The 15011-nt window shown below is 49.4% G+C and overlaps 1 protein-coding gene across 5 annotated transcripts in view; it reads left to right on the forward strand.

Moving 5' to 3' along the window:
* Positions 1-3299: 3299 nt before the first annotated feature.
* Positions 3300-15011, forward strand: part of GABRA5 (gamma-aminobutyric acid type A receptor subunit alpha5) — a 79474-nt gene continuing 67762 nt past the window's right edge. The window contains exons 1-3 of one of the 5 annotated variants that reach the window (XM_032468976.1): positions 3300-3515; positions 5110-5169; positions 5543-5702. In XM_032468976.1, coding sequence (XP_032324867.1) covers positions 5617-5702 — 86 coding nt within the window. In that variant the 5' untranslated portion in view covers positions 3300-3515; positions 5110-5169; positions 5543-5616. Of the gene's footprint in view, positions 3516-3606; positions 3824-3952; positions 4080-5109; positions 5170-5542; positions 5703-15011 lie in introns of those variants that run through there. The other 4 variants (XM_032468978.1, XM_032468977.1, XM_032468979.1 and 1 more) reach the window with 4 other exon arrangements.

Genomic DNA, 15011 nt, shown 5'->3' on the forward strand with positions numbered 1-15011 from the left:
AGCAGAGTATAATAATTTAAAGATTTCTATTTTCAACCTTAGAGGAACTAGTAAAAAACAGAATAAAATCAATATAGCTAACAAGTCAATAAAGAAGATAAAATGGAATAAAAAAAAATGAAATGGTTTTTAAAAACTTCATTTACTTCTATTTGTCTGGTAACATAAGCGAAGGGGCTAAGTGAAGTGTCATAACAGAAGAAATCGTGCTGTTCTGAGGAGCCTGTGCCCAGGGTAAGTGGGTGAAGGCTGGGGTGAGAGGGTGGTTAAGTATGTCCATTATTGCCAAATGTGCTTTTTATTTTTTCTCTTTTACAAAAAGCCAGAAATCTATTTATTTATTCCTCCACTTACCTACTTACCGATTTATTTATGTCAACTCTTCTGGTTTTTAAATGTTGCCTCTGTTATTTTAAAATAGTGCCTACTAATTAAAACACACCTGTAGCCTATATGTAGCCTCAAATAAATAATTTAATAAAGTGAACAATAAAAGAAATCAATGATGGAGGAAAAATACAGAATGTGATTCCTGTGAACAGCACATTTATCATTTAGCGCACCCCGCACCTTCCTACCTTTGATCCTGCTCTTTCTTTTACTGTTTCTGACATTTTCTGTCCAAATTCTTTTTCAGAGTCCAAATCAACTGCTATCTTGTCCTAGGAATTTTGCCTCTTCTTCCAGCCAGGACTGACCTTTCTGTTTCCTTAACAACCAAGACCCTCCTGTTCCTGTTTGGGCAAAACACTAACAAGTCTGTGTCCAGTACACGTGCAGCAGTGAGGTTATCATTCCATTAATGAAAAACTCAGACAGTTACTGAATTCCCACCATGAGCTGGCCCTGTGATATTCATTCATGCTTTTAGCCTAGACTAGCCTCTCTCCAGCATTTTTTCTGTGTACAGTTGCCTCCGTGAATCTGTTCTGGAACCTTGTGTTTCCCCTGACCCAACAAAATTATTCAATAGCTCCTTCTTGCTTGCATGAGGAAATTAACTCCTTGGCTCCATGTTTCTTGTCTTCCTGTACCTGTCTCATGTTACCTCCTTCTATCTTCACCTTGGACTTGGATTTTCCTAAATACAAGATTATGCACTGTTCCACGAACATGCCTTACTCTACACGACGGACTCTCAGCTTAGAGCATCCTCCGTTCAACTTCTTGCCAAGCTCTGCTTCCTCGTGGTGACAGTTTTCTCCTTCAGCCATCTGTACTCCACCAGCATCCCCTCTCCCTCCCCCCAACACAGCGTCCCCTCACTGCCTCTGCTCTGGGTGGGGTAGAGGGTGGCTAGGGCTCCACCCACTGCCCAGCTTCCCCAAGTTCAGCTATTTTAGGCTCTCACACTGGAAATGAAATTCTTAGGGAGACCCGTCCAGCACGAAGGTTATGCGGAACTGGGGTGCCCTCTACTGCTTTCCAGAACTGTAACTGCTTCTCTTTGTGTCATTCAATAAAAGGGAAAACGCTAATGGAACAAATGGGAATACGGCTGATAGACCATTACTCAGGGCAAACACTGAATTCCACATTAAAACAAATGTTATGAAATGGTAATAAATATTCTTCTAAAATGTAAATTTCCATAAGGTCATGATATGTCTTATTGTTTCACTATCCGTTCAGGTCCATTTGATCTAAGGCTCTGTTACATGTTCTTAAATATTACAAGAGGCTGGGTTACCATGTCATCACAGGGAGAAGTAAGTATGTAAGCCATATGCTCAAATACAATTTTAAAGATTAGCTCTTTCTAAAGATAGCTTCCATATGTTCCATAATATGCACTTGAAATTAAACTGATAGAAAACTTACCAAAAACATGGAAATTTTAAAAATAATTCATCAAAAGAACATAAATTCTCTTACAGTTGATTTCATTCATTAAGCTGTAAGAATTAGTGTCTAACTCTCGTTAATCCAAAATGATCCTGGTTTTTTCTTTTCTTTTCTTTTTTTTTTTTTTTTTGCAAAAAATACTGAATGTTTTTGTCTGGTAATCTGTAAAGCTTTAAATTCACTAGTTACCCGAACTCTTTGTTTTACCTTATGTTGTTTAAACCTGAGAAAAGAGGAGCTGTCCCTGGTACCCCTCAACCTCGAAGTCTGACACCTAGTAGGTGAAAATTATATTGTTCTGATTGCTTTTAATTTAATGATCTTGACTGTCAGTAAACTTTATCTTAGTGATATGACTTATGAGAAATTAGAAAATAAAGCAATTCATGTATTCAATTCATTCACTTTAGAATCAGTAAATCTTCTCAAATGAACATCTTACCTAACATATTTCATGCAGAACCACTGAAATCAGAGTTATTTAATACTGTGACTAAGTGTATATTCAGAATAACACTTTCTTTTATTTGCAACATTTATGTATTTTTATGTCCTGTTCCTGAAATATATTCACAAGTTGTTATTTTCAGAAAATCTCAGAATTTTTGGAATGTGCAAAAGTGCCAGCAGTCAGCTGTGACTTGGAATACATGGCATTAGACGTAACTTAAGAATAGAGTGACTTCACACAGCGAAAGATTCAAGAGCCTTTCCGGAGGAGAGTTAGAAATGTGCCTTTCTCACAGTTATTCTGTTAAAAGTAATTCTAAACAATGCAGTGTCACAAAAAGGAGTAGAAGTAATAGTATTCTTCCCATCACGTTCTTGGTGGTTTTACTTTAAATCTTAGCATCTCCCCCTGGGTGTTCTAGCCAAGAGGCACCCCTCCCCCTCCCCTCCCGAGGAAACCAGACGCTGCCATCTGAAATCCAACGAACCTTGCTTGTCTTTTGCGGCCCTGTTCCTGCCAGCCTCACCTCCCAGGGTCTGCCCACTGAGGCCGAGAAGACATTATCCCAACAATGACACCCCACGCGCGCGTGTTGCGGGAGGCAGTGCCCCGCGCCAGTGCCTGTGCCACAGACCCCAGGGCCCCTTTCTCCTGAAATGGCGGCTTCTTGTCATGAATTGGAACTTCATAAAACCCCCAAATGTATACTGCAATTAGGTGAGCGTTTAATTCTAATTAATTTCCAGTCTTACTCTGACTTTCCCTCCCGTAGCAATGAATTAGAGATTTAAAGGGGGGGGGGGGTGGCTCACAAGCTAGTTTCTTTCTAAATTGAATAGGAGATGCAGACAGAGGCCTGTGCTGGGGACTGAGGCGGGGCTGAGGCCAGATCTGTAAGGTGTTCGGGTCGGCCCAGAAGAGGAAGGCTCTCAGATCAACGGCCTTCGGCCGCTGCCTGCTGCCCCTCCCTCTCCATCTCTGCTCTGGAAACAGCGGCAGGTGCTTATTACAAGGAGGCACCGATATGCTGCTGAAGGCCCTCGAGAAACTTCAGAAACGTAGCCTGTCCCAAACGCGGCCGAGCCGCGGGCCCTGCGCCCTCCCCCTCCGCGGAGCCGGCCCGAGGGCGCATTTGGTGAGAGTCTGGCGGCCTCTACCGGAGCGCCTCTGCAGAGGAACGTTCCTCAAAGCCGGAGACGACATGTGGCGCTCGGGAGAGGTGAGAGCGAGCGCGCCAGTGCGCTGGGGGCGCGGGGGGGTCTGCGGCGGGCAGCGCGCGGCCTCGGGCGCGGCGCGGAGCGGAGCCGCAAGGCGGCGGCGGCGGAGCGCGGGGGGCGCCGGTCCTCTCCGCCCGGAGGGACTGGGGAAGTTCGCGCTGGCAGCATGGGGCGGTGACGCCGCACCGGCCTTCCGCGCCCGCCGGCCGGCCGAGAACAGGCGGCAGTGGAGAATGCACCCTCGCCGACGGCTCGTCTTCCCGGGCCGGCGCGCAGGGTAAGCCCGGGCGCGCCGGGCCGGGGCAGTGGGGTAAGAGGATGCGGGCGAGGGCGAGGGGGCGGGCGGCCCCGGCTCGGCCCGCATCCCTCTCCTCGGGGCGCCCCCGCCGCGGGCTGCCTGGCTCGGGGAGGGAGGTGGAGACAGGCGGGGCGCCGGCGGCGGCCGGGAGCGCAAACTTTCCCCCGGCGACTGCGGAGGCACAGCCAGCGCTGGAGGGCAGGGGCGTCCAGAGGGGCGCAGCCCTTGCCGGACGGGGCATCAGGGCGCAGTGCTCACGGGCCCGCGGGTAAGAATTGGGGCGTGGGGCGCCCGCCGCCGTCACTGGAGCCGAGGAGCGAGATCGCCCACCTAGAGGGCCAGGCGGGCCCCGGGGCTTCGAGGCGCGCGGCGTCCCAGCGCTGCCTGCAGGGTGGGCGCAGGCTCCGCGCCGGGGAGCGCGGGCAGGTCGCGCGCGCTGCTCGAGGCCAGGGGACACCGAGCCGCTGCTGCACCGCGCGCTCCTCGCCAAGGGAGAAAGCCCTGCTCGGCAGGACGCTCGGCTCGGACCCGGGGCCGGAGATGGGGGAGGTCTGCCGGGGCCAGAGGCGAGCCGGGGAGGGTCGGCGAGCTGGAGGCGCCCCCGCGCCTCTGCGGACCGGGCTGGAGGCCGCCCCTGCCGGGCCGCGGGCGCCCGGCCGGCGGAGGCTGCGGCTCCGCAGTGCCGCCTCCGCGCCCACCAGCGCCCGGCCGTGGTCCGGGACCGGGGCAGAGCAGCCTCTCTTCTGGGGTCCCGGCTCCGAGCTGAGGGCAGCCGTGGGCGCCGCCCGGGTTTCCCGCATGCAGCGCCGCGTGCTTGCCGCGGGGACTCCCGCCCGGGTCTGGCGACAAGCCCCAGGACGTGCCCAGGCGACCCCCGCCATGCCTTTCAACACTCGAGGGCCTTTGCTTGTGAGGTGCAAGTACCTGTTGTGTGTTTCCGTCTTCCGGAGTTTGCCTGGGGTCGCCTTGGGAAAATGTTTCTTTTGAACACGCGGTGTTCCTATGTGATGTGCACCTAGTTGCATTATGCGCATACTGAGAAATATATGCCTCCGATAAGGTTAGCTGCAGGGCTCAGGGACTGTGCCTGCCTGGATTTCAAATGCATTAATTAGGACAGAGCCGAGAGACTTCCTCCAAATGCAGTGATTATTAAGTGATTTAGTCTCAGGGACAGAATGCTGAGAAAGCGGCAATCTTCTCTTATAAGCAGTGCTTATATTGTCGTGATCTTGTATAGAAGACCTGTTTCTTAAACGTGCCTTTTTTTCCCCCTCTTTCCACATACCTCCTCTCAGCACCTTGCAGAACAAGGAGTAGCTTGCTGGCTTTGAACGCGTGGCAAATATTTCAGAAAGGTAATATTATTCCACTTGTGGATTTGACAGATGCAAAATACAGTTAGATAACTTCAGGCATTTGTTCTAATAATAGTACTAATGGGTCATTTGATAACATGGTTTAAAAAGTTAAGTGTTTGAGACTTGGGAAAAATAAATTAGGAGAATGATTCTGCACTCTGAGTGAAAATTAAGCTGTGTTGTAACTTCTTTTTATGCTCCAACTTAGTGGTCAGTGACCACAGATAACACCTGATGTGGAACTGGGCTGGGAAAGGACAGCCAGGCTCCTTTCTTTCTGAATTGTGTGTGTTAGCAGCGTGATTTGATTCCAGGAACTGTGACACGAAAACATTCATGTTTACCTGCTTTCCCCCCCTGTACCTTTCAGCCTCAAGATCAAGTTGGAGAAAGGAACAGTTATTCTTCCAAATTCGTCCACCTCAGCTATTATTCTCATTGGGAATGGACAATGGAATGTTCTCTAGCTTTATCATGATCAAAAACCTCCTTCTCTTTTGTATTTCCATGAACTTAGCCAGTCACTTTGGGTAAGTTACCACCTATGCTTTGATTTTACAATTTTCGGGGCACAAGTGCCTTTCAGAAACTTTGCTGATCGGTACATTAGCCAGGCCTCGCTGGCCACGTTTGCAGTCCTATGCCCTTCGACTTGTCGTAAATAAATAAAAGAGTCCTTGCCCTACCCCACGCTTTGTGCCTGAGCAAGGCTGCTGCAAGTGTGGGGTCCCTGAAATGAGTCAGAGGAAAGAGGCAGATAATGTTTGCAGAAATGGAAGCAGAAGATGGTTTCAGAGTCAGCTGTGTTTCCTCCTACTCAAGTTAAAGCAAGATTCAGAAGTTGACATGCATAAAGGACATGTATTGCCTGTTGGACAAGGTAGTGTTCAACATTTTGATTGCTCTCCTTGGTTCCATTATGCAAAGGAATTTGCCTTTAAAGCCAGGCGCGTGCTATGCAGCATTGACAGGGACTCCCAGTGGTCCTAGCTTGAGCCAGAGGACTTGAATCGAGGCCCTCCGAATGCAGGTACAAATACAGGAGACTCCCCGGGGCATCTGGCGGGTTTCAGCTCCTTTCAGCTCGTTCATCTGGGCCTTGAGTATCAGTGTACCGATTCTAATCTTTTTTCATCCAGCTAGTGACAACCAACTTCCTTCATAAATGTTCTTAAGAGATACGCCGACGTTCCTCCTCTCTCCTCTCCTTCCCAAAATTGTTCTGGCTAATCCAAAGGACTGTAACTTGAAATTGGTGGAGTATAATTAAGAAGTTAAATTTTAGGGCCAAAGTTGCCAAGCACCCGTTCTGTGAAAATCAGCTTCAGAGGTGGTACAGGGCGGTTTGCGCTTGTGTGAGACACAGAGGGGGCTTGAGGGAGGACCCTCCCGAATCCAAGGCATTCCCTCTTTGTCCTCTGGACATTTTCTGTGCTTCTGACATCCCCTGGTCTATGCAGAGGACGAAACTGAGAGACAGAGAGGCTTGTGACACCATTCCCCAGGTGTGTGGCTGGTTCACGATGGCACTGAGACGGTGTTCCAGGTCCACCAGGGACTTGTCCAGCCCTCAGCACCGTGAGGGTAGCAGAACACCCTAACCATGCCTGTGGGACGTGCCTCTTAGCCATTCAGAGTATTCCCTTGGGACCGAGCAGCAGCTGTTACTCCTGCCTTGAGTGGGTACCCGGCCATCTGTGCCTTCAGTTTCCTTGTCTATTCAATGGACATTTTCCTTTCTGTGGGCTCTCCCAGCTGCTAAATCCTCTTAAGATTTAACCAGGATGCCCCCAGTGTTCCTCTGAATGAGAATGTGTATAGCAGTGAAGTCATACACGATATTTAAATTTCCCATTTAATACCCTAGTTAATACCTTTAGCAGGATTTCATAGGTAAGAAACATACTAGGATTGGGAACATGCATTTTTTTTGTAGAGTTTGGTCATGTATGTTTTTGTGAATTCGCCTTCTATGGTCATGAAGTTATACTTCCTTGTGGATGAAAGTCTGAAATATGAAGGAATGTGAATATAGGATTTGGCCATGAGAAGTAGCTATATTTTATTTCTTATTTAATTTGATGTCCTTCTGAAGTCATCTTCAAAATAGAGAGATAGCAACTAGTTTCTAGATGCTAATACTGAACAAGTGGTAAAACAGCCCTCAGTCTCTGTAGAGAATTAGCTGCTGGAGAAGTTTTGACTGTTAGACAGAAGGTCGATGGTCCTCCCTAACAACACCTACTAACTGCAGGAAAGGTGTGAGACACAGGACAGTGTGTGAGAAAAGGAAAACTTCCTTAATTCCCCCACACAGAAGCAGTCATCCTTCAGATTTTAGTGGGGTTTTTTCCCCTCTGTGTCCATGCCTAGTTTTACACAGTTGGGATCATACTGTGCCTTCGATTTTGTGTTTTTGTGCTTTCTGCGTTCCAGTGCTTTGTTCTACAAACTCTTTAAAATGCATGACTTAAAATGGATGAGTGTTATTATGGTGCATAAAGGCTTCCTCGCCAGCTCATGTGGGATGTTTACAGTGTCTTGGGTTGTGCTGTTGCACATTTGCCTACAGTGAACTTGCTTGGCTTACGGTCGTTCTATTTGAGATCATTTCTATCAGAAGGTCTTCCTGTAAGTGGGATTTTACGTCCGCGCCTCTGAGAGCTTTTAGCTCTTGGCCCTGCGTGTCCACTTGCTTCTGATGCCCAGCAGGGCGTGGTTTTCAACAGAAAACATCTTGACATTTGGGTCACAATTCCCTACTTATTTCTCTCTCACTTATTACCCCAAACGTACTTAAGGATAATTTTGTCAAATTGCAAAGAAAGTTTCAGAACACTTAACTTAAAATCTGGACAAAATAATAGCGATCGCAGTATGGAGTGCCGATTTCTAGGCTGCCTGTTTTAGGTGAATCCTAGGAGAAGCCTTACAAGCTAAGCATCATTAGCCCTGTTTTAGAGCCGGGAAGGCGAGCACGGCACATGGCTAACTGGGGACGTTCCCCAGGCCAGTCATGCTGGGGTTCTGTACTCAGCCCTCCGCAGAGTGAACCTGTCTGGTGGTCCTTGGGTCCCCACCTGACTTTACGTGGTTGGCAGGGAAGGTCCAGGTCAGACCGATCTTTAGAGAAAAGGGACATAATACTGAAAGGTCTTCTCTGCTTTGGGGCAGAGAGAGTTTGCTATTCTGAGATTATGGGGAGAAAAAAAAAAGAGTTTGGGTTGTTTTCCCCCAAAGAAAGAGTTGATGTGATTTGGTTCCAAAGCAAGGTGAGTGGGGAAGCATGGAAGGCCCTGATTTGAACGCTGTGGGACAAGAGCAATGCTGGTGCCTGTAAATACATAGAGGAAAGCAGACAACTTGGAGGAGGGGTCGGAGGGTGCTGGGAGAGCAGTTGGGGAGCAGAGGGAAAGGGGCAAGAACTCCTGGGCTGTTGTGCACGAACACAGGGACACGCCGTGTCTGTGAAAGGTGGATTTGGTCATGGGAAATGTATAGATGTGGTAAGTGGAATACAGTTGGCGATTATACAAGATCATTAATGGGAAGTTGCCTTCAAAATGTATGAGAATCATTTCTTCTCCTTCTCCCTTTTATTTTTTGAGTTTGATCAGAGCCACCAGTAGCTCGTTTTCGGTAGCCCTGTAATCCTTCTGTTTTCAGTTACATAACAGAGCATGAGTCAAGTGTATAACAGAACAGAAGCCTTATTTGACTGTCAGCCTTATGCGATATCACGTTTAGAGACATGGTACTATTTGAGGCATTATAATGATTTTAACAAGACTGGTAATCCAATGCACGTGGTATAGAAAAACTAGCACAGAAACGTTTGAATTAAGATAATGTCAAAATGCATAACATTAAATTTGATCTGGAACCAATATATCATCATTTGAAAAATCATACTTTATCAGACTCCATCGACCAGTGAGAATTGTGAGATAAATGTGAGAGGGAGCGGCTCAATGATAAGTTAAAAGCTGATTCCATTTATTTAATTGTATTAAACATAGTTTAGAGGTTTATCTATTGGAAAAAAATATGTTAGAATTTTATGGCAGAGGAGCTACAATTCAAATAGACTTTGGAAAGCAGTGTTTTATAATTGGCAATAATAGGCAAGATTCTTGTAGAAGTAACTTAAGAACAGGGATGGGTCAGGTCCTTCTTTGTCTGTACACAAGCGTGCTAACTGGGACCTTTGGTTTCATGATGAGGGCTTGTTCATTCGCGTTCTCAAGGACAGTTCTCTTCTCTTAACTAGAGCAGAAAGTACACGCTCTCTGAGTCATCCAAGTACTCACGCTGTCCTTTTAAATGGCAAGTTCTCTCTTGTGAATCCCCGGACGGCAAGGTAGCCGCAAGTTCACCAGCCCCAGGACAGCCGATCATCCTTAACAAAGACACAAACACGGAGCGGTGCTGTGAAGCACCTGCGGTGGGCTTCTAAGTGGAGGTGGCAGGGGCGGCCAGAGACCTCGCATCTAGTAAACATTGCAGGTGACTAAGACTGTGCTACAGACTAACGCCCGGCAGGTTTTTTTTTTTTTTTTAAGGCACCAAAAGAAAACGCTTTCCAAATGACACACTTTATAGAAGATACTGGTCACAGGTTTATCATGCCCACCGTTTATCAGGCAGTGAGCTAAGGCCAGGCGTGGAAGGACACTCAGCCAGAGCCGAGCCAGCCAGCCCCGCCTGGCGATCAGCTCCAGGATGAGTCACTGGCTTGGTTCAAGGGGAGAAGGAGGCCGTGGGCTTCAGGATTTGCACAAAGGCACAGCTGCGTGGCGCGCCTGTTGTGACTGCTGCGGGGTTGCAAAGGGAAGTCGTAGAGTCACAAGGAGAGAAATCTCATTCTGGCACTCAGGTGGCCACAGCGACAGTGGTCGGTGTTCGTGCGGGTATGTCGCCTTCCTTTCCAGGGTGCATTTTCCAAACATGGACTGTTCAATTTTCGCAAAACCCTCGCTTCGTAGGTGAAGAGAGTTCAGGTGGTAGAGCCCAGAGAAACGAGTTTGAGTTTCATCGGAAACTGGCAAAGTCAGGACCCGTCTCCAGGCTCAGGGCTGGGGCCAATACCTTCTCCAGATTGTCCAGATATTTAAAGTGCAATGAAAAGGGATAGAATGGGGGAGAAATCGGTGCATTGAAAACAAAAGAATGTCCTAACCTAGAACTCAAATAACACTGCTCTGAAGATAGTGAGTATAACGTAGCCCGGATAAAATCAAATACAAAGTATGTACTAGGATGATGTTACAGAGAAGCGATCATATGGTAGGAAAATTAAGATACACTGTGCTTTAGCTGTTCACTGAAAATTCAATTCTATATGTATTTATTTAACACTATTTCAAGATCAAACGGCAAACTTAAAAATAAATGCAGCCCAGGGCCAGTTCGTTTTCATTGTTAACAACAACAGCAAGTGGGGCCGTCACTCTGTAACCAACCTGGTGCCCGTTTCAGGGATGCAGCTGTCGTTCTGACAGAGGGCAGTTCAGCTGCTCTGGTCTCTGTCGCTGCACACTTACTGTGTGGCATCGCAGTTACTAAACCTGCCTGCGCCTCGGCTTCCTGATCTCCAAGTGGAGTCGGTAACGGATCCCACGTCACAGGGCTGATGTGAAGGAAAGCTGCTGGATGTATGCTAAATGCGGAAACGCGGCCGGGCAGGAGGGGGTGCTGGGTCCGGGCTAGCTGTCCTCCTGGGTGTTGTGGCCGGGAGACACCTGAGGTTTGCTGCACCCGTGCGGTGGCCACGGCGGAGCACGTAACCTTAGTGATGTCTGCAGCCTCCCTTGCCGTGTGAGGGAGTCATTCGCACTCACAGGTCCTGGGGCTGGGGCGTGAGCCTCCGGGAGGATGCTGCCCTGCTGCCGCGTCCGTGTTTGTTGAGTCCTTCCGATGTGCCAGGTACCATTCTAGACCCCGAGACCCTGTGAGGGGCAGAGAGGAGCCTGCCCTCCAGCAGGATGCATTCTGGGGTTAGGATAGACAAACACTTAACAGTTGGGTCCCAAGGATTGCTGAGGAGTGATTCAGAGCAGGGGGTAGTGAGTGCTGCAGAGAGGTGCTCAAGCCGACGTCTGAGGAAAGTGGGGACGTGAGCAGGGCTATTCCTGGGGAAGACCGGACAGGTGCAGGGCACCAGGAGGGCAGCGTGAGGAAGGGCGAGATGTGTAGGAGGCAAGATCAGGGAGGCGGTGGGGCGGGGTGGTCAGGTCACGAAGGACTGGGGCCACGTTAGGTGGTAGCAGGCGGGAGCAGTTGGCCATTGAAGTAAGAGTGACATAGGACCCCAGTGAGGTGTGACAGTCACGTGACTAACTTTAAAGCTGTGTCTGGCTGCTGAGTGGAGAATGAAGTAGAGTCTAGGGCGGGGAGGCTTACTTAGTCCAGGAGGGACCAGGGAGAGCAGTTGCGGACAGTGCGCTGGCCCAGGGGAGGGCAGCAGCAGCTGTGGGCGGGCTGGCAGGAACACGGAGGGAGAGGAGTCGGGGTGACCTCCCCAGAACTTGACCTGGGCACGTGGTGGGTCCAGCTGCCTGTTACTGGCTGGAGGAGACAGTAGGAGAAAAGGTCCTAGAGAAACTCCTGAGTGCAGTTTGGGACATTAAGCCCTGCGGGACGCTTGTTAGATATCCAAGTGGCCAGGCGGACCGTTAGACATGGAAGTCCAGAGTCAGAGAGAGCGATTGAGCCATGAACCTGAGGGTCTTCCATGTATGAGAGAGATTTAGAGCCATTTGGATGGAATGAGACCAAGCAGAGATTGAGTGCAGACTGAAAAGGGCTCCCTGGACTGGCCCGGAACACACCAGTGCTTAAGGCCTAGAAGGCGAGGGGCAGGGCAAGCAAGACTGAGGAGGAGAAGAGGCTGATGAAGACTAGAAGAAAGAGAGTGGTGCCCTGAGACCACAGGGGAAGTGCTGTAAGAAGGGGCGTAGGCGGCTGAGGACTGACACTGGTCCCTTGGGCTCGGCGGTGCACAGGAGCAGCCAGAAGGGAGGTTTCACTGGGAGCAGGTGGGGAAAGCCAGACTGGAGTTGGGGGAGGCAAGGGAGGAGAGGCAGCAGAGCCTTCTAGAGCAGACAGCTCTTCGGTGAGCTTTGACGAGAAGAGAGGCGAAGGATGCAATGACACCTGGAAGGGAGTATCGGGTGAATGAGAGACTTTTGAGACCTGATGTACTATGGCAGGTGTGATTGCCGATGGGGATGTTTAGGCACGGAGCGGAAACCCTGCATGGTAAGCATCCGGATGATTCGTGGGCTTTGTGATCACACATGTGGAGTAGGTACCCAGTGTGGCTGGGCAGAGGGGGAGGGGCTGACCTAGGGATGTGGGCAGGGTCAGAAGAGGGGGTGTGGCCTGCAAGACGGGGACCTGGGTTCTACCTTGTAGATGGTAGGATTCTGAACCATGCTGCAGTGGTAGAGACGAGTCCGCGTGAGTGGGGGTGGGCAGTGGTAGGGTGGACTGGAGCACTGTTTAGGGAGCTGACGGGCAAGACTAGGGGCACCTTTGACACGCAGTCTGAGGGAGTGGGAGCAATCTAAGAGTTCTGGCATAATGTTTCATAGCCGTGACTTTATCCAGGTAAAGCACATGTGTCAAGTCCATGGTTTCCACCATAAGAGGGAACAGCTCTTATTTGGAGACTCAGGGTTGACTTTGATGTCTGGCTCTACCCACCATGCTTTTAAAATTATTTTACTATTTTTAAACATGGTTAACTAAAGTGGCGTGCAATGGAAATTTGAGGAAAACATCACAAAATGGTGCCATTTAGAGGTATTTATCTGATGAGCTTAAAGTAATAAGCAAATTCACTGAAGAAGACATTTAAATCCTGGAGGAAGAATGTAGAAAGGAATGCAATTCAAGAAGACGGATAAGCTGCTGCTTAAGAGTGATCCAGTTCAAGTCCCAAAGGAAGTTCACGATAAAGCCGGTCCGCAGAGGTTGCCGTGTCCCATTTTGTGTAAATCAAAAACGGCCATCAGCATAAGCAGAGATCATATCACAAGATGTGCATCACACGTTGCCCTCAACAGCATCATTTCTGGTGCGAGAGTCAAGAGATGTCTCTTCCCCGGAAATGGTGACACGGCTGTTGAACTTGTACCCTTTCATATACCAAACGAGCACCTTTAAAGATGGCGTCTACAGCACATTGTTACTGTTTTTACAAGAGATTATAATACTGATAGAGAAGCTTTGTTGGAGTGAAGTTCTTTACAGTTCCTCAAAAAGTAAAGGCTCTCAGATTTGACCAATAATGACAGCTCTTTGCTCACTCCCCTTTCAGGGTGGTGCGTGGTTTCTGCTGTAGGTTGGTTCACCCTGTGCTGATTACCGGCTGGTTTCAGAGACAGCTCTCTTGGGATCCCTGTCCTGCTGTATTCAGACTCCTCCCTCCGCCTTCCGGACTCCCAGCCAGAAGCCCCGCTGATGGCTTTGTCCATCCCGCCCCCACCCCCACTGCCGGGGCCTGAGTCACTGGCCTCTGCCTCCAGTCTTGCCGCTGCTAAGTCCATCATTCCCGAGGCGCCTGAGGCCCACGAGGGAAGACAGCGCTCCTGTTTAGCTGCTCTGAGTCTCCCACCACCTTCGGGCCAGATCCTGGGAGTGGCGCGTGGCAGTGAATGTGCTGTGGTTCACGGCACACGTGGCACTTCTCACCAGAGTTCCTGCACGCCCTCTGCGTACGTCATTATTTCTTCTCTCGGTGCCACTGCACACAACCCCTTCCTCTGGCTTGAGACCTGATCTCCTGATCCTCATGTTTGAGGGCCCAGGTCCGTTTTCCTCTCCTCAGTGTTCCAGCTGGATTCCTCCCTTCTGGGTTCGTAGAATGCCTTGCGTATTGGATAGATTCCTATACTGACCATGTTCTATTGAAATCCTCGGGGAACGTGGCCCTTTTTTAGATACAGTCATCTTCTTGAGGTTGGGGATGTCCCTATTGTCATCGTCACATCCCCGGCACTCACCCCAATACTAGGTACGCAGTAGACACCCCAAGTACCTTTGTTGAGCTGAGCTGCTGGAATGAGCACTGAGCCCAACCTGACAGCCTCTCTGAAGGTGTGACGGAGGAGACACGCTCTCTGGGGTCATTTAGAGCCACTCCGGCAGTTGGCTCAAAGCCACCTTTCCGTTTCCAACCTAGATAAGCTTAGAGAAGCCCTTTCCCAAACAGCTGTGCATGAAGGTCTCTTGAACTTGAAAGGAACTTGAAAAAAATAGCCACGCCCATTCCTCCTGAATCAATTAGCGCCGAGTCTCTAGACATCTATGCCTAGAAACCTAGAAGAGGCTCATGTGAGAGTCACAGAGTCAAATGCCTTGAAGAGACTGATGTAGGACAACAGAGACAGGTGGGAAATTTGCACAGTTGCCAGAGTTTACTTTTTCTAGAGTTACTCGCATTTATTGTTCTGAAACACCCTGCTGGTGAAATAAACCCATTCGTGGCCCACATTTCATGGCTGCCCGTCCCCCACTCCACCTCATCAGAAGTCTCTGAAAGACCCAGAACGTCAAAGCTGGCAGGGGCCACTCACAGCTTTTGAGGAAGCCCTTCCAACCCCTGAACATTGTGTCCACCCATGTCCCTGCCCGGGTCACAGCCGCCATCCTCCATCCTCAGGCTGGAATATGGAGCTCAGAGCCCAAGTTTAGGAGTCAGGTCCTTGTGCCTTTTGTGTAGACCGATACCCGGGCAGGGAGATACACAAAACTGAGCATGCTTTAAAGTGGGTGTTGGTTCTCTTATTCCCTTTGTGATCTCTTTTCTGGAACATCAGTAACCTGAAAATGTT

This window comes from Camelus ferus, chromosome 27 (assembly GCF_009834535.1).
Source record: "Camelus ferus isolate YT-003-E chromosome 27, BCGSAC_Cfer_1.0, whole genome shotgun sequence".
NCBI lineage: Eukaryota > Metazoa > Chordata > Mammalia > Artiodactyla > Camelidae > Camelus > Camelus ferus.